Below are 24955 nucleotides of genomic sequence, written 5' to 3' on the forward strand. Positions count from 1 at the left end.
AAAAAAAACCTATTTCAAAAATCAAATTATTTTCTCCAAATTTAACATAAATTCTTAACCTTTTTGCCGTTATATATTTTAAGGTTAATCTCATATCTTAATTTTTGAATGACACATTTTGACTAAAATTAAAGTTGGAAAATGTTCAATAAAGAACATCTTAATTCAAATTTTCAATTTACTAAATTTTAACAATCATCTTATTTATGTTAAAATCATGGTAATCTATTAAAATATTAAAATTTCATTTTCAACAACGTAAGAATCTTTAATAAGAAACTAATTTTTGTTATTTTCATAGATTTAAATGTTAATCTCTTATAGGGAAATAAATGATCAGAAGTATTCAACTTAATGCTTTATAATTATAAACATAATGTGTTAAAGTAAAGAGTAAAGCTTATTATGATATAAGATCTTTGAAATAAAATCATAATAAACGTACGATTAATAAATAATTATTAACTTTTCTACTTTTATTGCACAAACATTTCCATGATTTAAATCTTTTTTTCGCGAAAAAGTTTCGTTGCAAATAGTTTTTTTTTCTGGCAAGAATTAGAAAATTAGTTTAATAATTTAAGCAAAATTGAATGATAAAATTTATTAAAAGTCAACCAAAAACATTACTTTAATAGTTGCTGTAATAAAAAAAGTTTTGAAAAAAAAATTTAATATGAATTTACCAGATAGAGCCTTAAAACCTGCGTTAAAACATCTCCAAATAAAAAATATAGTTTTATCCGAAAATAGATTTAATTGCAAATAACTTTTGATTTATTATTTCTTAAACAATAATAACAATTTTACAAATCTTGGGTTTTTTAAACCAATGTGACTTGATTATAAACGATTTAATTCCAGATTATAATTTCGTTATTTAAACATTCAATGATTAACTTTAGAATATTCAAAAACTAAGAAATATCCCAAATTACATGGTAGACCGAATTTAAGGGAAGTACTGTGGTAATTGTATTTAAATAAAAATAGCCAAAGATTTACGGGTTAATAGAACTTAATAACCCTTTTCGAGAAACGAAAGAACGTCACTTAGTATGGGTTCTACGTCCTCATTTGAACATATTAGCCATTATTTTTGAATTTATAGCCTAATTTACTTTCATCATATTATTGGGTGAATGTAAAAGCTAATACATAACTCGAATAATGGGGCAAGAGATAAAACGAAAAGTATTATATTGTCAGGAAGACTTGAAATAAGCCAAATAATCGTCTTGTTTTTGATATAAATGCAAAGATTAAGGCAAAAACTTATAATAGGGATAATTGAAAGCCAAGATATAACTAATGTCTTTTGAAATGAAATATTACAATGGTAGAATGGATAAAAGATTGGTGAGATAGTAACAAAGCAACTGCTGATATTGTAGTAGCCCAGTACAGTAACAGGAATAAACAGAAAACAATATGACGGAGGCTCAATTACTTCCATTCCAATACATGAAAAAAAATGGCCAGCTGTGTACATAGTCAAATACACCGACAATGTCGAACAAATTAGATCAGAAATTTCACTTTTGAAAATGCTGTTTCCCTGTAAATAGATAAAGCTCCATATAACAGAAATCATTATCAAAAGTACATAAGTTTCCATTAAATACTCTTTGAATGCAAATGATCCTACTGATAGAGTTAATATAATAATGCTCGCAAACATAAAAAATTTGAAAATGCAAGAATCGCTAACATAAAGAAAATTTAATAAATAAACCACGCAAATAGAAGAAATAATACATTTGATGATTGAGTAAGTACCAATAGTTAGTTTTACTTTATCTGAATTATTAAATTCAACTACATGTTTCTCAATAAGTACTCCTTTCTCCAAGTTGGAATCAAAGTTTGATGATGACGACATAAATCTTTTAAATTCCATTATGCTGCCTTTACTTGGGATAGATATGTCAACAAATGGAGAGAAAAATAACATTGCCAAGTAAGCAAGCAGAAAAAATGATAAAAATCCAGGCTTTATTATTGAAAATATGATATTTGGGCTCATCCCCAAATGCGTTCCTGATGGGTACTTTAAAACTCCAATAAAATTAAGTAGAGTTGATAGTAATATATAAATGATTCCAGGGGTTGCCATATACTTAAATGTATTCCTTCTAACTTTAAAACTTTTTTTCTCTAAAACTGTTAAATAATAGTTTTGAGAACCCAATAGAAACATATATAATGGAATTGCAATGTTTAAGGTGTGTGCTATTGAAGTGCCAAGTATAGAATCTGATTGCTCCACTACAGGTAACAAACTTGCCCCATTTTTATTATAACAAAAAATGTGCGCAGCAATAATTATCCACTTACAAACTCCAATTATTATTCCAGCAGTAAAGTAGTTGTAAATAAATTTTTCCGAAAGTTCTTCATCTATACTCCCAGCTTTCACTGAATTTTCTTCCATAGTCGTATTTATTCAACAAGCGTTAAATTTGGAATTTGCCTGCGTTAGAAGCTTAGACAATATCGTGACAATAGCGGGAAACAATTAACCGTTTTTTTCTAATATTTTAGTTAGAGCTTATTTTCCCTTATTTTTCTGACAAATTTATCGAATACAAATTGGGCTCAATCTTTTGAATTGTTCTATAGTTTGCTGTATAATCCATTTTCCACCTGTCTTGCTCTTTCGTATATAAATAAAATCATAGTTACCGAGATAATAAGAATATATGGAATTTTTTCAAGTATAATTTTTACTTTACGTTTAATTGAGCACTTGCGAAAAAATCTGAAAACAATTGAAATTGTGAATATAATCCCTATCCATGATGAAATTATGGTTCTAGTTTGGTCACCTTCTTGGAAAGAAATTGGGAAAATGAGAGGTGAATACATTAATGTTCGATTAGGAATACTTAAAAAATTATATAATATTGGAATAAGAAGCAATAAGTCCAAATAATATTTTTGTATTCTTAATATAGAGTCAGAAAATGCCATCGTAAAGCCAGTGAAATAGTAAATAAGAAAAAGAAAAAATGTATTAAAGAAAACAGTTCCATTATTGAAAGCTAATTTGGAGATTCCAGAAGTCAAGTATGCATAAAGTGATATATACGCAATGTTCATGAAAATGCAAATTCCACTTATACTCATTTCTTTTTGAATAAATTTTAGTGAGTAGATCAAGAATATACTTAAGTAAAAAAAAGTATATATAATATATACGTGAGCACCATATGAAAAATAAAAAAAAATATTAATTATTAAAAAGTAAATTATTATGTTGGAAATAATGTATGGAAGGTTTGAATTACTTGAATTGTAGTTTATATAATAATTTTGATTCAATGCAAATCTTTTTGAGATTTCATTTTCCGAGAAATCTTTATCAACTCTTGCAATCAAATCAGAGCTAGAAATTATCCCATATTCATATTCAACATAACTTTCGTGGTAATTATAACATTTTTTTATAATACAAATAACTGGATACATAACCATTGCAACCAGAAAATGATAAATAAAAATAGATATTAATCCCAGTCGATAAGGAACTGACCAAGACCAATTTTCATCTGGGATAGGAATACTGCTTTGTGTAGCTGGCTCTAATTTATCGAAGTTTTTTATGATAAATATCAAAAGCCCATAAACAAATCCTGGAAGTAAATATTTCATGTGATAATTTAGGTAGTATTGAAAGTTGAAAATCCCAATTTTTACTAATTTCCATCCATGAGAATAGAAATATAAGGGAACTGCAATGTTAAGTAAATCCACTGTATAGTAACTTAGAAAAGCGCCTCTATCGATAGCTACTGGGAATATAACGCCATTAAACACAACAGTGTGTGAACAGTGAAAAAGAAAAATGGTCCACAAAGAAATTCCGACTTGTATAGTTAGCTGAAGTTCAAGGAAATCTTCTAATGATTCGTCTTTTTTAGTCTCTTCTATATAAATATTTGAATTCATTTTGAATCATTTTAAAATTTGATATTTCTAGTATTTATAGCTCAATTTTATCTTTTGTTCAATTTTTTGCATGATCGACTTAAACTTACAATGAAAAGATTTTAAAATGAAAATGCAGCTACCTAGATTATTAAATTATATAAAATATTTGATTATCTGATTTAATCTTTTATACACTGGAGGATGAAATAATTATGAATTACTGCCCAATATTGTTTAAATTTATTCACTAATAAAAAATTTATTTTTCTTTTTAGCCTCAATGCATGCTTTACCGCTAAAACTGCATGATCTTTTTAGTAATTTTTAAGAAATTAATATTGAAAAATAATAAAATGAGAAATTTTATTGGTACTTAACATTAATCTGATATATTTGAGCTTTAATATATGACTTAATCTAGAGTTTGGTCTTAATACTAAAATGGAAAATTTTAATTCAATTCCGGCAGTTAATTATCGTGGGAATTATCCTGGACAGAGTTTTAGAGAAACTAATTTTGACGAAGAATATGATAGCTCTGAATCAGAATTTTCATTTCCTGTTACAGGATCTACTAACTCAGCTAATATTAAAACACCAGGGAAGAATAAAACTTTTAATGGAAGAGAAAAGGAAAAGGCGAAAAGATATTATATACAATCAACACTAGAGGTAAATATTGATAATCAATACCCTGTGGATAATATAGAAATGTATAGACAAAAGATTTTTCCATTTCAGCTATCTCCAAATATTTCTCTTATAGCACCAGAAGAAAAAAACGGAAATAAATCTAGAATTTATAAAATTTGGAAAGCTTTGTCGAACTCTGAACCATCAATTATAGGTATTGTAAGAGGCAAAGGTTTTGTTTATACTCTTCCAGAAACTATAGATTTACTATTATATATTGTTTTTTCCTTCTTATTTATGATGGCTATTCTTTTTTTTAATTCTTCAGGAAATGTTAAACATTCAATTCATAATATGCTATCACATCAAACTTTTAATTTTCAATCTTCATTAGCATCCGAGTGTCTTGGCATGCCCGATGAAAATGGTGTAAGCAGCTATGATCAAATTTACTCAAAAAAATTTATGCAATACATTACAACACCTGATAAAGACATTTTTTTTAATTCACTTAATAACAACGTTGTATTTCCATGTGGAAGAGGGACAATTAAGGATGTGGCTACTATTGCAGATTATTTGAGATGGATTGCAATAGTATTATTTCCTTCATTTATTAATATTAGAGGTACAATGAATTCAGCACTTACAAGCCAAATTAAAATTTCAACACAGTTTAATAATGGAACAGAATCTGAGTTAGAATATGTTCATGATAAAGGAGTTTTAAAAGGAAATAATATGTATATCTATCCATATGATACAGAGTCTGCCCTCGAATTTTTGGATTATATTGTAGAATTGAATTATTTTAATAGATCAGAGGTTTCAAGTATTAATACTCGTTTTTTCGCTTATAATCCTTTTGTTGGGATAAAAACATCGGTATTAATTAGTCTTGAAGACTCTAAAATTACTGGTTACTATAATTCAAACCTTGATGTTAAATCTCTATTGATACATACAAATTCATATTCATATTTATTTATGGTTCTTGGAATGATTTCGGGGTTCTTTGGTTTCTTCAGATTTTTTACACACAAAGATGTAATATTATCTCCAATTATGACCATAAAAAGTTCTATGAACAGAATGTTTGCGCTACTATCTTCTATATTAGTAATCACTTCTGTAGTTACATATATGTGTATTTTTATTCCAATAAATTGGTTATGGACTGAAGATTCTTCGCTGCAATACTCTAATATGTTATCATTACATGATGATCAATTGGATGAAAATTTTACAGAACAATCAACTCACTTCGAATACTTAGCTACCTGCGATACTATATTTAGAATTTCAGGTAGTACAAGTTTAATATTTGCTCTTTGGGAGTTTTTTTGGTTCCTTTCGGTTAAAATATCTCGCAAGCATGCTACCTCGATTACTGTTGTTGTAAAAAAAGTAACCTTTCCTATACTATTTGGAGCTATGATGATTGTATTTTTTTTCTCCAGTTATGGATTAGTCGGTTTAATTTTGCTAGGGGAATACACATCTATGTATTCTACGGTTAAGTCTATATTATTCCACATGTTATTGTTAATTGCAGGAAAAGCAGATGAGATTTGGATTTTAGTAAATGAAACAGGTATATATACTGGGATTTTTTTTGTACCTATCATTTGTATTTTCGGAATTATTTTGCCCAGTTATGTTTATGCTTTGTTTTGCCATATATATAATTCTACAATAGATACAGTTGAATGGTGTTGGGACAATTGCAGCAGGGAAATTGAAACAAAAATCCAATCTTCTCCATGGTATATAGAAGAGAGCTCAATTTATGAAAAAAACACTCAAGAAAACGGCTTATCTAGTCAGAAAATTAACGAATTAAAAATGATAAATAGCAATGAGTCTCAAGAAGTAAATATAAACAGATATCGAAGTAGTCAGATGAACGATTTACTTTTTGTTAGAGATAGATATTCAAATTTCATGGCTCAGTCTACAACCTTTGAAAAATTGTTCGATATTTTTTTTTCTAGAAAAAAATATTTAACTTTTAAGCAAAAGAAAGAACTTGAAATGAGTAAATTTGATTCATACGAACAAACCAGAAAAATAGCAAGCTTACATGGAAACAGCGTTAATAACTTGGATAAATCTTCGTCAAGTTCCGCAAACAATAATGAGGCAAACGAAAGAAGTTCCATTATTAAACAACAAAGTCAAAGCGAAGTTTTACAGGGAAGTGAATATTATACACTTGTTACGAAGTCGATACATGAGTATTATTGGTCCATTTTCAATTCTGGTAAAACGATTTTTTCAAATCCAGGGACAGTCTCAAATTATGGAAATAATATCTCAAGTACCAGTCAACAGTTAATGTATAGAATGGTTGGTACAATGGAATCTTCTGTTGATATGACACAGTTCCTAATTTCTAAGAATAGAGACTCAGATTACTCAGATTCGATCGGCTTAAATGATCAAAATGGACTTCCTCTTTTAGTCGGCAATGTAATGGCTGCCTCACCATGTCCAAATATGGAAAATTTACTGACTTTTACAGAAAAAATCAACAGAATAGGAGAGAGTATCTGGTTTGGAGTTTTGTTGTTTTTTATTTTAATAGCATTAATAGTTTCGAGCATTTTTGAGTTTAGAAAACAAATTTACGGTGATTTAATTAATACAGTTTCTTGGAATCAATTTTATACTGATATTAACATAAATATGATGAAGCCAATTTACGCAAAGGTAGAGCTCGATTCTATTGAATTAGGAACTCCGACAAAGTTTATTCAAAGTCCCGTTACGCTAAATTTATTGACTTCTGAAACCCCAAATGAAATAGCATATTGGATTTCAATGGCATCATCAAGACTGATATTCAACTCATCATCAGAATATCAATATAAGGTGCTATTTCCGAATATCAAAAATGATATAACTGAACCTAAGATATTATTTAATCAAAATTTACTTTATGGTGAGCAAGGCCAGGCAGGCATTACGTTAAGAGCCATTACAGTAACTGAAGATAGGTCTGTTGACCAATATATTCATGGATCTAGTTCTGCTGACGAATTATTTAAGTTTTCAGGAATTACAGAAAGATTTTTTTCTTCATATAGTGATGATGACAAAAAACTTTCCGAAGATTTGAATATGAAATTCATAGATAAAACAATTAACGGCTATCCGTTTTTTTACACTAAAACAATCGTTCCGGATGATTTTTCATCCTACTTTGAAAATATTTATTCAGACATTTATGAATTATTACATTATCCAAAATTAGTATATTTGGAGATTTTGCTGCCATCGTTACTTATAGAAGATCAAATTTTTAACTATGTAAGAATCATTGTAACTAGAGATTTAACAGGTAGGGTTAATAAAGAACCTTTAAATGTTTTACTGAGTACAATAAATAGTCAATTTGATTCATACTTGAAACTTTCAATTGAAATTGCAATATTCTTATTAACAATCGCTTATATAGTCGTTTTTTCTTTGGAATGCAAGAAATTTACAAAGATATACAGAAATTCTCCTGAATCTACTGGAAGAAGAGCAAGGTCAGCAGTTTTCTGTTTCTTTAACTACATCTTTACGGATATATCGCGAGCTCATGACTTAGTCATAATTATAATGATTATTATTCGATCAGCAGTTTATTTGTCAATAATTTATTATAAAATGGTATTATTTCAATCGAAAATTGACACTAGTGACTTTGATATGGTATATGAACTATCAGTCCAATTTTCGTATATTAATGTTGCAATAATTTGGTTTTTTATTTTGCGATTATTTGGACAGTTTTCTTCTATTTCAAGCAATTTCAGGTTCCTTGCATTCTCTTATAAACGTTCATTATTGCCTCTGTTTTTAATATTTATATTCTTGGCTTTGCAATTTATTGGACTCTCAATTATGATTTTTATTAACTTTTCAAGCTGCAACGATGATTACTCTACTTTATTTGGAGTAATTTCTTCCACAATTAATTTATTTGTTGGGAACTTTGACTTTTATGATGCATATAATTGTTCCAGCAATCTAACTACTGGTATACTACTTCCACTTCTTATTGCAATTTATTATATTATTATGCCAGTTCATACTGTTGTTATATTAAGAAGCCTTTGGCTTTCAAAAAAAGAATCTACAGATATTGACAGAATTTTCAAGATAGTAGCTGAAAGTAGAAATAAAAAAAACTCTGAAGAGTATAGAAAGTATATTAAACATATAACTGGTATGAGCGCACAGATTAGCGAACGTGAAATATGGGATTATGCTGGGATAGATTATGATGAAGATGATCCAATAGATAGAAAGATGTATGAACAAAAGTATGAAAAGAGCGTTTCAAAGGCTGAAATAGTTCCTCCGAAAATCGCAGAACTTACCGATGAACAATGGGATGCATCGCCCGACTTCATAAAGGAATGGGCGGAGTATGAAGCAGAGAGTTTTATAGATAGATTTAGATGTTTGGAAAACGAGTTTAAAATGAGCACAAGCTCGACTGGTTATTATTCGCAGTTTGTCTCCAAATGGGAGAGCTCCGTTTATAAAGAGTTACAGCTCCTCGAGGTTACAACAAACGAAGCAGAACAGCTTCTAAAAAGGTTGCAGAGGGCTATAAAGGGAGCTGCAAGTAGATTAAGAATTAATCAGGCACTTCAGACAAATAATCTAGAAGCTGCAATTAGAGAAAAAGAAGAAGAAAGAGAATCAAAAAGAGAGTTACTTAAGTCTAGAAAAAATAGAAATATTTATAATTAAATTTGCAGAAAATATAATTTGAAATAAGAGATCTAGTTAAAGAAAAAATTAACCATTAATAATTACTCTATTTGAAAGTATATGATTAATTTTTAAGTTAGTTAAGCAAAAAATCAAATTAAAAACTGGAATTCAAACGTTTGTTTGCATCTAAAATTCTTTTATTTGTTTCATCAATTAATTAAACATTTAAATCAATTATATTAATCGAAATTTTGATTAAATAAACCCTTAAAAAACTATAAGTTCTATTTAGTTTTTAATTTCTCCTTATTTTTTCTCGAGAAAACAGTTTGTATTCCGAGAACAGCGAATATCGCAGAAACACAAAGCCACTGACCAAGAGATAGTTTATGCCCAAAAATAACAACCGAAACCAAAACAGTGAAAAACTTTCTAGTTGTAGTAATTATTGCCAAATATAGAGAACCAAATCTAATGAGCGATTGAAATATAAAAAATTGCCCACATGTACCTGTTAAAGAAAGTGCAAGTATATAATACGGAGTTGAAGGGAATCTAGAAATAAATAAATAAGGCTCCTGCCCTTCGAAGATTAAAGATAAGATGCCACATAGTACCATTGCAAATAAATTAGTATAAAACATCAGAACATTGGATGTGACATTGTATTTTTTAATAAGTTTATCTTGTCTTGGGCCAGTGAGTCCATCGCATAATAGAGATATTCCAAGAAGTGATACTCCCGAAAGTGTTTGAACTGTTCCTACCTTATTAGTCTTTATTTGCATCATGTTAAAACAAGAAAGGGATACAGTGATAACTATCACGGCTAAGTAGTCATACCAAGGATATTTAGTTTTGAAATACAAGGTTCCAATTGCAATAATTGGAACACATTTTGCAGACTTGACAAGAACTTGAGTCGGGTAGTTGACCTTCCCTAATGCGAGGTTTGTTAGAACCATTGCAGTTAGATATGTTACTGAAGTTAACAAAATTTGGAAAATGCATTCAAATGATAAATTGAATACTGATATTTTGTTGGAACTATTAGAGTTCTTACTTTTACCAAAAGTGTTTTCTTTTTCTGGCCTGGCTCTCCAATTTTCTATTTGGATAATTCCAAGGCTTACAATTGTGTTTACCAAGCAAAAGCAAAATACCAAAAATAGACTATAGTTGAAGTTATCACCAACTCTTTTATCTCCCAATGCATGGATTCGTTCCTGCACAATTCCATACAAAATAAAGAAAAAGTAAATACCAGTCACGCAGAAAGCTCCTATTATTGTATCACTCATTTCTACAAAAAAAAAAAACAATTACAAACTAATAATATTTGAAAAGAAATTCATGCCAATTTCAAGGCGGTAATCTTTTGTCTTGATTTTTCACTAATATCAAGTTTGGAATTCAAAAAGGTGCAAACATCATTAAAAATTAAATTGCTTCAAAAAAAATCATACAGACATATTGGTTTATTTCAAAAAGAGAAACGATCCATAAATATTGAGAAGACAATTTACAAAGATTTTGTAAACATTTAAAAGATAAATAAATACCCCACATCAAGACAGCCGGCGGGAGAAAGTTGGCGGTCTGGTTTTTGATTTATGTTATTTGGATGCAAAAAGTATGTAAATAAAAATGAGCACCAACAACGGTAAGGAGGTTAGCGTTGAGGATAGTCCAGAATCAAAGTTTTTAGTTGAGGGGAATGTGGATCTAACAAAGTCGTGCCTTTGGTCAATCTTAGAGCGTTATTATAAGACTGTATCAATAGATGCATGGCGAAAAAACCAAGTCCCAAGCTTCATAACATCAAATAGTCGTCTTGCCAGTGGATATGCGAGACTGATACACAGTTTTATAATGGATCAGAACCCAATTGGAACTCCATTTAAAAAAATTTACATTGTTGAGATTGGTGGTGGCCATGGAAGATTTACGTTTTTACTTTTAAGAGCTTTAGAAAGATATTCGCCTGTTTGGAAAGACCTTGGCTACAGTGATGTACCTTTTAAGTATATATTTACTGATGCAAGTGATGCAAGTTTTTCGTTTTTAACAAGAGAATCTAGTGCGTTGATTCCATATATACAAAAAGGCTGGCTTGAATTTGCATGTTATAATGGTAACAACTCTGAACCAAGTGATATTAAATTTGGGTTTAAAAAACAAGAAAATATTCCACTAGAATCAGGCATAGCACTGGTATGTAATTATGTTTTGGATTCGCTTTTGACTGATGCGATTGCAATAAGCAAGGACAAAGTAATTTCTAAAGCTACCGTTTCTGTCTATTCCTCACAAGTTGAAGAAGACTTAACACACCCAAGCATTGCTGATAGAATGACCCTTTCATGGTCGTGGAAAGAAATATTAGATGAAGATTTCTTGTCCACTGCACACTCAGAAAACAAAGTTTGTAATACATATGATAAAACAGAAAAAACTCAAGAATCAGAATACTTAACAACAAAAGAACTGCTGCTACTAAAGTATTCTCAGTATGATTATTCTCTTTGTGATGTAATAAAATCCTATCTTAACCTTGACAGAGAAATGTCTTTTGTACTCCCGCTTGGAGCTATAAAAATGCTTAGACGTTTTTATCAACACTCTCTCGGAAATATATGTGTTTTAATAGGGGACAAAGGGTATCCTGATGATACTGAGTTTATTTCAATCAAACCTCCTCATATTGCTGTGCATGGATGTATGAGTTTTATGGTAAATTTGGATGCTATAAAAAAATATTTCTGTAATTTAGGTGGTAGTTGTCTTGCTACAAGATATAAGGACACATTCCAAATTACCTGTATTCTTGGAAAAAAAAAGTCCTCATTTCCCAGAGTTGTCGCATCGTTTATTGATAGCCAGGAAGATTTGGTTCCAGATAATTTATTAAGTATTCAAAGAGGTTTTGAACAGCTTGGCTCAAATTCAGGCTCTTTTTCAAATGGATTAAAACCATATTTAGGGGTATTAAGATATAGTCTACACGACCCATTCATATTATGGGTATTGCGTAACGGAATTCTTGCTAATATTGGAGACCTTAATGTTAGACAAAGAGAAGATATCATTTTTGATTTGCGTAGTGTTTATCAAAATATTTATCCACTCGAGACAAATATTGATGTATTCGACCTATTGGCACAAATATGCTTAAAGGGTGGCTTTGTAAATGATGCAATATTTTACTATGGTGAAAGCTTGCGTTGTTGCCCAGAAATGATACATCCATCGACTTATGTAAACCTTGCAAAGTGTTATCAATCACAAAGAAACTGGAAAAAAGCTTTTCATTTTTGCAACGAAGCGCTAAAATTGGATCCTAATTATCCCCCAGCACTCGAGTTTAATTCAGAATACCTTAATTCATCAAAAAGACTTAATTATGTCATTATTGGATGTTATAGCTCATGGATTTTCACAGATGTAATCCCAACTATACAATTTGATGCAATGTACAATTGTATTGGCGTAGTACCTAGTAAGTCAACAATAGAAAATGCTAAGAAGGCATTCGATCACTTACAGGCAATTTTTTCCTGTAATCAAGAGAACGAGGTTTTTTCTAGCTCACCACCCAAGTTTTTCCTTGAAGAAACTTCTGAAAATTCTTCTCTTGCAGACGCAATTGCAGATGTATTTTATAGCAACCCACAGATTGAGGCAGTAGTTCTTGATGTACCTCCTGATATTCTTAAACCTTGTATGAATGTTATTTGGGAATTCAACAAACATGTGATGACTAGATCTCCAACTGCTAGAGATGTTGTAACTGCTTCTGAAATTCTCTCCAAAAAACCTCCCAGATCACTTTGGTTTGATTATGCACCATTTAAATTTGAGACGGCTTTGTTGCAAGTATTTAATATAATTAAACAACACGGCAGGCTTTATGCAATTAATTGTAAATACGATCTCCCTTCAGAAACTCCAATTAATTCAGAAGGATATAAAAATGATGAGTTGGTAGCAAGGTTAATCCACTCACTTTCTGCCATTTATATTGCAATTGATGGAACTTTAGACTGGGTCTTTTGCCCATCTACAGATAAAGATCATGATAAAAAAACGCTATTTTGTGGATGGAGCTCTCCATTATGGTCACAAGTTGATCCAGGAAAAAGAAATAGAACCCCTTCCGAAAGGGCTCCAATAAAGCCTGCATCGAATAAAAGTGATGAAATACACTGCACTATTTCAACAGAATTTGTAACTTGGGACAAGACATTTATACAATTTGATTTTCATTGTGATAACTGTACATTAAGTCTCAGAAAAGAAGGCCCAATTTGGATTCTCCTCATTAGAACCTCTAAAGGAAGATATGAATCTAAAATTCAATGTGTTGGATTGCAGACAGCAAATGAAAGATTCAGAAAGCTATGTAAAGATTATAACCCTGACCAATACAATATTAAAGATTCAATTGGCTTCTCCGCGTGGTGGGATGCTATTGAAAAATCTAAGCAAAGCCCAATCCATTTTTCCTATAAATAGAGAAAACTTGTCTTAATTAAAATGAAGTTATATCTTTAATTTATTATTCATATCCGACCGCATTTCAATCAATTTGTCTAACTCCCCAGACCCTCTTGCATGCATTCTTGTCCCAATTTTGCATTCAGATGGTATCGTAAATTTGTAATAAATTAATAAAATATTACTTAGAATTAATGTATTAAAAATTAGAAATAGATAGCTAATTATGTATTAATTAATTAGGATTGACTGTTTCAAGAGAATAATTACTCTTGTGTAATGATTATTGAATATGATTCAAAGATTAATTTGGAATTCTATTGGTTTTACTACTGGAGATAGAGAGCAGGATGCTTCCTCTATGGATGATTATGAATATTTGGAAATAATAGGAGAAGGGACATATGGGGTGGTTTATAAATGCAAGTGTAAGCAGTCAGGAGAACTTTTTGCAGTAAAAACGTTCAGAAATGCTACTAATGAATTTTCAACAACAACTCTTAGAGAAATATCAATATTACGTGAGATAAGTCACCCTAATATTGTTAGTGTTCAGGATGTAATACTTTCATCGAAGGGTGTTAATATAGTATTTGAGTTTTTTCCTTATGATCTTAAACGCTACCTTTCTATGTTCCCTGACAAAGTTCCACCTTTAAAGTTTGTAAAACATATAATTTTTGAAATATTAAGAGGTATATTCCATTTACATATGTACAGAATTATTCATCGTGATTTAAAGCCCCAAAATATTCTGATTTCGTGCGACAGAAATCTTCCAGATGTCAAAATTGCAGATTTTGGGCTTTCCAGAATCCTATCTACTCCTTTCAAAACATTAACTAGAGAAGTTGTCACACTTTGGTACAGAGCACCAGAAATACTTTTGGGTAATAAGAATTATTCTAGTTCCATAGATATATGGAGTGTTGGTTGTATATTTATCGAACTATTAATTGGTAGACCAATATTTTCCGGAGACAGTGAAGTTTCAACTCTTTTTAAGATATTTAAAACACTGGGAACTCCTAATTCTAAAGTTTATAGTAACATTAATTCTCTTCCAAACTACAGCCCCGATTGGCCTAAGTGGGAAATAGATGAGAATTGGGTTGATAACCAAATATGTATGTACTCTCCAACTAAACAATATTTATTGGAAACAGACGCAAAGAATTTAATAAAAATGTAAGTTTATTTTATTATAATAAATCAATTAATTTATTTTAAAAACTTTAAATAAGGATGTTAATGTATGATCCAAGTAGAAGAATTAATGCATTTGACGCATTGAATAACAGATGGTTTGATGAAATTAGAAACAATACTTTCTAATCTTGTAAAAACATTTCTAATTCTAACTATAATTAAAAAACATTGCATAATTACTAAAATCTAATAAGGCTTGCAATATACAGAAAGACCAGAGCAAAGCCAACTAGGGCGAGGCGGATCTGGAACACAAACAACGTCTCCATAACTCTCACTTTCCAACTCAACAAGCGCTTCATCATATTGAGAGCCATCACAACGTTGCAAAAGCTCAATTCCACCACTTGCTCTGTTAAATCTAGAAGCTATTAGTGAAGATCCATCCAAACCTTTAAACGGAGCAACCAAATTTTCAGGGTTGCATGCATTTGCTTGGGCACCAAATAATCTCTTTAATATTAAATGCGGTTTTACGGAAATCTTAATTCTTTTTTGATTTGGAGTTTGCCTTTGCAGTGGAACTTGTGCATTATTTATCATTTTTTGGGTTACTCCTTTATGTACAATCCAACAAGAATCAGCAGAAGATAGTCTTGCAACTCGCCTTTCTATACATGCAAGTTCATAGTTTGTGTATGATCCTTGGTAAATAGAAGTAGATTCAATTCCACCTTTGTCTGTACATACAGAATCTTCTGTGATTTGATACCTTGAATCATCTCCTGAAAATTCACAATTTTCAAAGTTGGTAATATGGCCCCAATTATATGGTGCCTTCGAAAATAAATGCATTTAGAACATTGAAAGTAAAATAACTTACCTGAGCATGTTTTACAAACTTCCAACACCATCTTCGGCCAGGGTTTCCAGGATCTGAAAGATCCCTTAATCTTTCATATATTGTTAATTCGTTTTCAGGTTTTGGTGGTATTCCTCCTATATAATAAGTATCGCCTACATAAAAAACCTCCGCTGTAACTCCATTCAGATCAACATTAATTCTTTTTTGTGATTCTTCAGACAAAGCCTTAACATATGCTACAATGATATCATTTGGAACAATGTATCGGTCTAAAGCTTCGGTTAATGTAATTTTACCATTCTGCAACTCTTCAATGACATTGGGTGTAATTCTCAGTTTTTCGAAACATAGTATGCATTCAACAGAAATATTGACTAGAAAAGCAATAAATAATATAAAAAATTTATTAATTTGCATTTTTATAAGAAATTATTTATGGGTGAGAATAATTCACACAATTGGATTTAATTTTGTGAAAAAAATATTTTAATATTTTTTTAAATATTTCCTTGATTGCCCTTGTTTGATGTAATTATAACAGCGTGCAAAAATTAATAGCAATGAAATTTAAACTAAATAGAAATATTTAGTATCGAATTCAAAGAATAGAAATCTGAATCAGAAGATCCTAAACAGAAATCACGCCTCGAAACCAACTCATCTTTATAATTATATGAATCGACAAATTTCTTTATGTATTGATTTGAGAGGTGTTTTTTATTAGTTATGTAGAGAAATCCCTTGGAGTTTTGGCATTTTATATTAGAATCAATATAATGTGACTTAATACATTGATCTAGAAGGCAAATAGCTTGAGTAATTTGATCTGAATTCCAGTAGTGGTTTAGAACAGCTGATTTCAAAAGAATTGGAATTGCCCCATCACCAAGTATTCTTTCTAGGCTTTCAATCAGCTTTTCCAAATACAAAAAAATTAAATCAATTGAATTGTAATGGCTCAATAATTCAAATTTTACTTGGAACAAAGCAATATATTTGTTTATTAGTGTTGATATTTCTAGGTGAAGCCTTAAAAACGAAATTTTTGAATTATGGTCTTCCAGATAATAAGAGAACAAAGTTAGTAATTTTGGGAAAAGAACACTAGAAACTGAAAAGTCACCTAAACTCCTGATTCCACAAACAACCCCGTATAATGATGCAATTTGAAGACAATTCCCATTCATCAAATTACTGATACGAATATCCAATAGTTTTTTAAATTCACTACTTAAATACTCAAGGACTTTTGCTGTTCCAATTGGTAGATGGTGAGAACAATTTTCGAGAATATTTTCTAATAAAACACTTGCGTCAAGCCTGGCATTTAAATTATCAACAAGAAATAATTCTGAAACTTTCAAATTTGAGTTGGAAAGGACTTCCTTTATTGGGCATGAAACCATTATTCTTATTAATGACTCGATTATTTTATGTATATAATATGTCGTTTTTGAGCAATGAGGATTTCTAATGATAGATCTGCAGATTCTTAATAATAGTCTGAGAGTTCCTAATTTTGGAAATTCTCCTTTTTTCTCAAATTGGGTACATATAACTTTAGTGTTATAGTTGAAGTAATAAACTAAATATGGTAGTAGTGGTTCAAAATCAGTGTTGGTCTCTACTATATGAAAAATATCATTTAACTTTTGGAGCAGTTCTATTTTTTGTCGGAATTCTTTGGAATGAATTTTGTTATTTTCTATACAGCTATCATGGCGATTAAAACAATCAATATATTGATTTTGAGCTGATTTAAGTAAGTTAGAAGAGTTTAATCCTTCAATTACCGAGAATACAGAACTTAATGTATCAGTATCTTTCTCAGAAAGTCCGTAAGTATTAGCAAAATTATTAATAATCAATGCTCTTTGTTCAATGTTTGAATTTAAAAGGTTTAACGGCAAATTGCAAGACGAATACAGTTCCTCCATTCCACGCAAGAAAATTCTGTTCATGTAACTTAAAAATTCCCTTTGTTCCTCTGAAAGGAAGCCCTCAACAGCTTTGTTGATAACAACCTTAAAATTGTCATAATTTTCACTGAAATTTACGTCAAAATTCATCTCTCCTTTTATAAATTTAGAGTTTTCCTCAATATTATTATAAATATTCTTTATAAATTTTGTGTCGTTTTCAGAATTAAAAACGAACTTTCCTTCTACAGCTAGCCAATGTAAATGAATAGTTAATTTTTCTATGTTTTTCCCATCTAGATCTTTGATAATATTATGTAAAATTTCTTTATTATTATCTCTTTTGATAGTTTTTAATGTAGAGGTTATGCTTTCATTTTTATCAGGAAAAGAAAAGCACGGAATATATCTTATTGATCTTTCAGGTAAATTATAAAAGACTTCTGCATTTGTTTCAACAATAACCTGATCATTATTTTCGTTTTGACTTTTAGAAATAAAATAGCTTCTAGGAAGTTTTTCCAAACTCCAAATGAGATGTTTAGACCCACATATATATCTCATTGCGCTATTAATGTCTCCAAGTGAAATGAATGGTAGCTGTGTATTTTCCTTTAAGTTACCTGAGTTACAACTCCCTCTATGATAAGCTAATTTTATTGCCTCTTCAATTATTTGTCTTAATTTAAACTCTACTGCCTGAACAATGAGAGAAGCAGCATGATTAGAAATCGAATCACAGCAAATTTGCTTAGAAAGAGGATAAACAAAGTCATAGACTGAAAATATTCCAGTATTTTCTATAAAGTCTTTACTTCTCCCATTTTCATTATATTCATCCACATCTTTTTTTTGTTTCTTTCTAAGAATCAGATTATTTTCTGTTTGATAAACTCCAGCGTCAAGACTACCATTTAGCGAAAATTGACTATAATCAGAAGTTTCAGTTTTTCTCAACATTTTTTTAATTTTTTTTCAGTCCTGACAAAGGTTAAATGATTGTAAATCGTTGGCGCCAACGTTTTACGATCATTTTAAATGGATTTTACATAAAATTATATGTTATTAGTTAAATCCAAAAAGATGTATGCGTAATAACTTTATATATGATGTGTTAGCTACAGTTAATAAAAACTAGTTATGAGTTTGATAAAAAGATGAATCTTAAAACAGTCGTTCTTACTTGTGAGAAGTTTTTGAAAAACTTTGGCACGCACAAACTAGATGAATTATCGCAAGTAAATTCAAAATACTTTGAACAGTTTTGTAATCTGAGCTCACTTTGGGACTCTAAAAGTATTAATGATCAGGATAGTCTAGAGTTTAGTGAAGCATGGAATTCTATACTAATTTGCTACAAAGTTGTTCTAGACAAAATATCGACCGAAATAAGAATAAATTCAGAAAAGATCTCAAAGGGGGAAAATAATCAATTAAATTTCAAAGAAAAACAATTATTAAAGTTAGATGGTCAGTTAAGCAGCTTATTTTTTACTGAAATGTTATTCATTAAACAATTTCTCATTGATCTACTTGAAATAATTAAAGAATTAACTTTAACTTGTGAGAATATGAAATCGTGTTTAGAAAGTAATGTCGGTCTTACGAATTCTTCTTCAACTAACAGCTTATCAATAGTGCTAATATTGGTTAAAATAATTTGCTACAAAATTGAAACTACAAATCGTGATTTACTTGAAAAAATTTATGGGTCTACACTATATTGCCTAAATATTTTATTTCGTATTTATAAAATAGAATTCACTGAGAATTGGGATCTAATATTATTTCCAGAAGAGTTTGATGTGACATCAATTGAATTTAATTCCCTGTTACATAATGGGATTTCCATTTACTTAAATGTAAATTCAGATATTCCTTTTCTTCCATGTTTTTTGTTCAGTTCAAACACAAAGATGAGAGTAAATACAATGTTATGTATTCAATCCATATTTACTTCCCCAATATTTAGGTTTAAACCTATGATTTCACTGCTCTGTAAGCCGCTATCCGAACAAATTTTGGATACAAGCGCATCCTCATTATCAAAAAATGCTGTAATATTGACATTTTCGCTTTTAAAATTTGGAGAAACTTTTTTTAAATCAGAAAGTTACGATTTAGACACTGGCATTACTTTGATTAAAACAGTTTCAAAAATTGTAAACACAACACCATCTTTATTTTGGACTAACAATTTTATGAATGCCAAGATCAGCTTTATTAATATTCTTTCCAATAATTTGCATTCTGGCCTTAAAGATTTAAATTTTTTTATTCCTTCTTTACAACTATTTTCTAATATTTTGAGTTTAATAAAAAATTGTGAAACTTCAAAGAATATTCTTATCGATGATTTAAATCCATGTTTTGAACAAGTATTAATAAACAGTTATTTGACTCTAAACATACAAAGAGACTTTAATTATGAAAGCATCAATGGAAAAAACGTGCATTCCAAGCTTCCAGTCATTCTGACAGAAATATTAAATTTTTATATAAAGTTATTAGAAAATTTTCCGTTACTGTTGTTGAGTATTTATTTAAACCAATCTTTATTTTATGAAAATAAATTTGGGGTCAAGAATTATTTATCAATGTTCGTAAATTTACTTGAATTTATTAACTTTAATCCAGGCCAGTTAGATCCACTTATTTATGAAAAAGGACTTAGAGCCACATATATGTTGATAAATTGTATCAGGGAATTCAGGAAAGTAAGAATAAATAAAAAAAATTTAGTTGAAAATCAAATTCAATTTTTGGATTCCGATTCTTTTCCCCAAAGTGTTAAAAAACTAGAATTTACCACAATTAATGTTGAAGAATCATACTTTAAGATAGCTAAATACTTAAAGTCGTTCATTTTCTTTACTTGTGATTCTGTTATTGATCATTTAATAATATTCAAGGAAGAATTGACTAACTCTTCAAATTTTTTTCAAATAAATAAAAATTGTATTTGCAGGATATTAGATATTTATTCAACAATTAATCCCATTATTTTGGAAGAGGCTTTATCTGAAACGCTAATGAAAGCTGTGCATAATATTAAGAGCAATAATAAAAAAATACTATACAAGAATGAAAAAATAAAACAATGTATTTTGAAAACTTCAAAGATAAGCTTTATTGAACTATTACTATTAATATTGGATAGCGCTGAAGATAGGATACTACCATCATTAATCAATGTTCTCCTGTGCTATTGTGGAAGCTCGGAATGGACAAAGCATTCATCATTTACTACATTTCAGCATTTCGAAACTACCCTAGTTCAAAAGCTTTTATTTTTAATCAAATTCGATAATTCGAACACAATGAAGCCTATTAAAGAAAATATAATTTTGTGCGTAAATAAAGCTATGGTATACATTAGCACCTACCACTATATAAATACAAATAAAGTTATTATTTGCTCATCAAACTATAGAAAAAACAACATAAATTTGTTGGAAGAAAACTACTATGAGTTTATGCATAACTATGAAGTTGAATTTAACGAAATTTGCTGCCTTTTGAATTGGAAAGAAATATTTTTTTCATATAAGTTGCTTATTCAGCACTTTAAAAGTAGCCTTACTTCGAGTAAAGCTTCAAATCTTTCAAACTTTTCAGAAATAATTAGAGTATTTGGAAGAATTTTAAGGCTAATTCCTTTCAATTTGAATGATTCTGAAGACATTGTTTGGACACTTAATTTGCTAAGTAATTTTATTTTAAATATTTGCAAAAGTACACTCAGATACAATAAAGTTAAATGGAATTCAATTTATGCAATTGGGTTATTATTTGAAAATGATCATTTTTATAATTTAGCAATTCAAGCATTTAATGATATAGCGAACACACATATCGATTTGTCAAAAGCGTTCACTAAAAGTTGGAAAGCTCTTTGTTTAATAATTATTAATAAGACAGAACTTACCAAAGTTAGAATAAGTGCTTTGCGTTCATTGACAGTTTTCAACAAGATTAGTTCTGATTTTGATTTCAAAATTCCATTTATTCTTCTTTTTGATACATGGGAAACTTTTAAATTTGCTATGAATATTCAATTAGTAGATAAAACTACTTCGTATGACAAGCTACAAACGGCTAATAATGAATATTCAAAATTATGGAGCATACATTTAAATCAACTCGGTTTACTATTATATAAAAATTCACAATTTTATTTAAAAAACTCATCTAATAAATTTACTTATTTTGAGAAGGAGAGAATTATAAAATATTGTTCAGAATTTGTTTGCAAAGAAGAATCAGCTTAGTTTATAAAAAACGAAAATTCATTTAGAAAAATTATTGATTTAATAGCTTTACTTTAATTATTTATTAATAGACGGTCCTCAGTAAATCAGTAGAAAATAAATAAATTTGCATGTATTTCCAATTTGTAAACAAATTGCATTATCAAAAATAAATAATTTGCCCAAATCATAATAATCTCAAACAGAGCTAAAAAGAAAGACTAATTTAATAGTTTGTGTACGTATGTAATATTATATAAACTTTCACTTTACAATTATGTATAAAAGTACTGACAATTCTAATATGGCTATCTTGTTACTAACAAATCCAATTCACACTGAATTTTTCGACATTAAAGTTTTTATTTGATAGTTAATTTGAAATAACAAACATATTGAATAAACAAAAATAAAATTTCTTTAAAAAAAACTAAAAATTTTACGGAAAAAATTACAATTTTTATCATTAATTTCTCTGGTAAAAATGACCGTATGCATAAATGATTTGCAGGCGCTAAAATAACATGTTCTTAGAATGATAAAAACCTGGAAAATTTGCAAATTAACGTAAGTGTATTTTAATGAAATTAACGAAACATTTTTTATGTTTGTACATTTTATCTGTTTCCTTCATTTCTTTTTGCTCTGCGGAAGCTTCTGATAAACACAATTTTGAAGCTAATACAGATTTTTCATTGCAAGTGAGACAATTGTATTTATTATCAGATATCACATTTTCAGTTAGATCACTTTATTTATGTTTGTATAGATGTGGATTTGAAGAGACCAGAGAACTTCAATTAGATTCATCTTTACTATCTGACCTTGCTATAGATTTGAATAAGTTTATTTTAGAAGAAGTTAAGGAAGAATTTGCTACACCAACATTATTATTTACCAATATTTACCGTAAAATACTTGAAAAATTGAATAATAAATTATTGCAATGTGTTGAAAATAACCCTAATTTTGAATTGGCTTCTTTAAAATCTATCGTCAATAAACTAGAAGTACTTTACAATATAATAATGAAAAATAATGAGATTCTTCAAGCTTCTTTTTTTCTTGACGAAAATATATCTTTAACCATTAAAAATATATCTAATACTTCCAAAAAAATATTTCCAGTGTTAGTGAGAATAGTGGAGAATGAATTAAATAGAATCGATGAAATAAGTCAAAAAACAAAAGAATTAAAAGAGTACAAATTAAGAGAAGAGTCGAGTAACTTATCTGCTCATATTCTAATCGGTTGCTGCAATGATGGTAAATGTAATTCATTAGATCCTTCAAAGAAAAAAGAGAAAACTTTAAAAAAGAAGAATCGTGGAGGAAAGAAAAAAAGAATTGTAGTTAAAGAAAATCAGGATGAGCATGATGAATTTGTTTTAGATCAAAGTTGCGATAAATTTGAATTATTAAATATTATTTGTGATGATAAATTGATTAAAGAATCTGTTGAATTGGTATCTAGATTGATTATGTTACTTGAGAAGATTGCTAAACTTGAAGAAAATTTAGTTAGATCTTCACGAGAATTCGAATCAAAAGTTAATAGCTTAAAAAAAATGGAGAATTTTGGAATAGATAAAACTTCAAATAGTTTATTTCGGAGGTTTGAGAAATTAATCAAAGAAGAAAGCAACCATAAGTACTCAGAAGGAATCTTCAAAATACCAAGAAGTGATTCGAGTTTGAGATCAATTTCAAAATCTACACTTTTTCAATTATGTGGAATATCTGTTGATAAGAAAAAAAACCACTGCCATCACTCAACACATAAATGTAAAGAAAAAATGGAAAAATTGATTTATAATCCCGAATGAGGTATAAAATGTTTAATGTTAGTATTGTAGTGATTATTATTGAATATTATTATATATAGCTATGGGTTGATTTATTCTGAGTTAAAAGACGATATATTTATTCTAGAGAATATAAAAATTATTTAAAATACTATAATTACATTTGGAATTTTTATTAATCCCTCGAATGTTTTTATTAATTTACTTATAGACACTAAAAAAAAAAAGTTAAATTTGATTTCTTTTTGTAAAGAGGTCGATTATTTCAAAGTAAATTGATTTTGAACAAATATATAGTAAAAATGGAAAACCTGAAATTTAATATTAACTAAAATAACATGAATATTAACTTAAATTTTTAATATTCGAAAATAAATCCTCTTCTGAAAAAGATAAATATTGCAATATTAACTCAAAAATAACTAAATATGAATAATTTTTGAATAAGCATAAAAGTTCAACCTGGTTAAAAAAATTAATATTAAATTATTAATACAAATTTTTATTCCTATTAAAACTAACTTTTTGAAGAATTGAAATTGTAACACGAAGTTACTTTACTAATGTACGATTAATAGTTAAAAAAAAAAAAAATTAAATGATCATTAACATTTAGAAACAGCATTTTAACTAAAATTCATATGTTTGTTTTAATTAGACCTATTGTGGCTCAACAACTAACTAGATGATTAAAATTTCTATTTACAACGAAGTAGTTTTAAAAAAAAATGAATATTTGAATCATTCGCAATTGAGCTAAAAACTATGATAAAAATTAATTAATTTATCAATATTAAATTGCTTAATGAAATTAGATTTTTCGATCTGATCAATTTATACTTAGTAAAAATTCATCTCACCTAAGAAGCTCAATGTATTAAATTTATTATTTTATGAATAAGTACAAATGATACTAAAAAGTTTATAATGATCAAATTTCTAAATTATAAAAATGTTTATTCTAATTCATCTCGTTAAAGAAAACCAATGCAAAATTACTTTTTATAATTATTATAACTTAATCTTACAGAGTTAGATGAATTGTTTTTATTTATTTTAATTTATCAAAAAAAAAAAATCAGTTATGAATATATTATGTTTTAATACAAATTAAAATATTCAAAAGAAAAAATAAAATATCCACTTTATTTCTATTAGAAAATTTTTACAATAAAATATAAGCACTTT

General features: G+C 28.7%; 10 protein-coding genes across 10 annotated transcripts; 5 read left to right on the top strand and 5 right to left on the bottom strand.

The window, feature by feature from the left end:
• Positions 1-1126: 1126 nt before the first annotated feature.
• Positions 1127-2434, bottom strand: ELE39_003277 (membrane associated with 11 transmembrane domains regions; the record flags this gene model as incomplete). Its single annotated transcript, XM_067346263.1, has 1 exon — positions 1127-2434. One exon carries the CDS (start codon positions 2432-2434, stop codon positions 1127-1129), a length of 1308 nt encoding a protein of 435 aa, XP_067199857.1.
• Positions 2435-2616: 182 nt separating this feature from the next.
• ELE39_003288 (membrane associated with 11 transmembrane domains regions) lies at positions 2617-3951 on the bottom strand (the record flags this gene model as incomplete). Its single annotated transcript, XM_067346274.1, has 1 exon — positions 2617-3951. The coding sequence occupies one exon, from the start codon at positions 3949-3951 to the stop codon at positions 2617-2619; it is 1335 nt and encodes a 444-aa protein (XP_067199868.1).
• A 423-nt stretch (positions 3952-4374) lies between these two features.
• ELE39_003299 (membrane with 12+xtransmembrane domain) lies at positions 4375-9318 on the top strand (the record flags this gene model as incomplete). The annotated part of the gene is made up of 1 exon (XM_067346285.1): positions 4375-9318. The coding sequence occupies one exon, from the start codon at positions 4375-4377 to the stop codon at positions 9316-9318; it is 4944 nt and encodes a 1647-aa protein (XP_067199879.1).
• A 248-nt stretch (positions 9319-9566) lies between these two features.
• Positions 9567-10583, bottom strand: ELE39_003310 (UDP-galactose transporter and 9 transmembrane domains; the record flags this gene model as incomplete). Its single annotated transcript, XM_067346296.1, has 1 exon — positions 9567-10583. The coding sequence occupies one exon, from the start codon at positions 10581-10583 to the stop codon at positions 9567-9569; it is 1017 nt and encodes a 338-aa protein (XP_067199890.1).
• Positions 10584-10929: 346 nt separating this feature from the next.
• ELE39_003321 (TPR repeat-containing) lies at positions 10930-13797 on the top strand (the record flags this gene model as incomplete). The annotated part of the gene is made up of 1 exon (XM_067346307.1): positions 10930-13797. One exon carries the CDS (start codon positions 10930-10932, stop codon positions 13795-13797), a length of 2868 nt encoding a protein of 955 aa, XP_067199901.1.
• A 274-nt stretch (positions 13798-14071) lies between these two features.
• Positions 14072-14971, top strand: ELE39_003331 (cyclin dependent kinase A; the record flags this gene model as incomplete). The annotated part of the gene is made up of 1 exon (XM_067346317.1): positions 14072-14971. The coding sequence occupies one exon, from the start codon at positions 14072-14074 to the stop codon at positions 14969-14971; it is 900 nt and encodes a 299-aa protein (XP_067199911.1).
• A 203-nt stretch (positions 14972-15174) lies between these two features.
• ELE39_003332 (uncharacterized protein) lies at positions 15175-16210 on the bottom strand (the record flags this gene model as incomplete). The annotated part of the gene is made up of 2 exons (XM_067346318.1): positions 15175-15765; positions 15812-16210. 2 exons carry the CDS (start codon positions 16208-16210, stop codon positions 15175-15177), a joined length of 990 nt encoding a protein of 329 aa, XP_067199912.1.
• A 155-nt stretch (positions 16211-16365) lies between these two features.
• ELE39_003333 (transcription factor subunit TAF6) lies at positions 16366-18672 on the bottom strand (the record flags this gene model as incomplete). The annotated part of the gene is made up of 1 exon (XM_067346319.1): positions 16366-18672. The coding sequence occupies one exon, from the start codon at positions 18670-18672 to the stop codon at positions 16366-16368; it is 2307 nt and encodes a 768-aa protein (XP_067199913.1).
• Positions 18673-18869: 197 nt separating this feature from the next.
• On the top strand, positions 18870-21983 carry ELE39_003334 (uncharacterized protein; the record flags this gene model as incomplete). The annotated part of the gene is made up of 1 exon (XM_067346320.1): positions 18870-21983. One exon carries the CDS (start codon positions 18870-18872, stop codon positions 21981-21983), a length of 3114 nt encoding a protein of 1037 aa, XP_067199914.1.
• A 560-nt stretch (positions 21984-22543) lies between these two features.
• On the top strand, positions 22544-23788 carry ELE39_003278 (uncharacterized protein; the record flags this gene model as incomplete). The annotated part of the gene is made up of 1 exon (XM_067346264.1): positions 22544-23788. One exon carries the CDS (start codon positions 22544-22546, stop codon positions 23786-23788), a length of 1245 nt encoding a protein of 414 aa, XP_067199858.1.
• Between the last annotated feature and the right edge of the window lie 1167 nt (positions 23789-24955).

The sequence above is a fragment of the Cryptosporidium sp. chipmunk genotype I genome, assembly GCF_004936735.1.
Source record: "Cryptosporidium sp. chipmunk genotype I strain 37763 chromosome Unknown contig_50, whole genome shotgun sequence".
Taxonomy (NCBI): Eukaryota; Apicomplexa; class Conoidasida; order Eucoccidiorida; family Cryptosporidiidae; genus Cryptosporidium; species Cryptosporidium sp. chipmunk genotype I.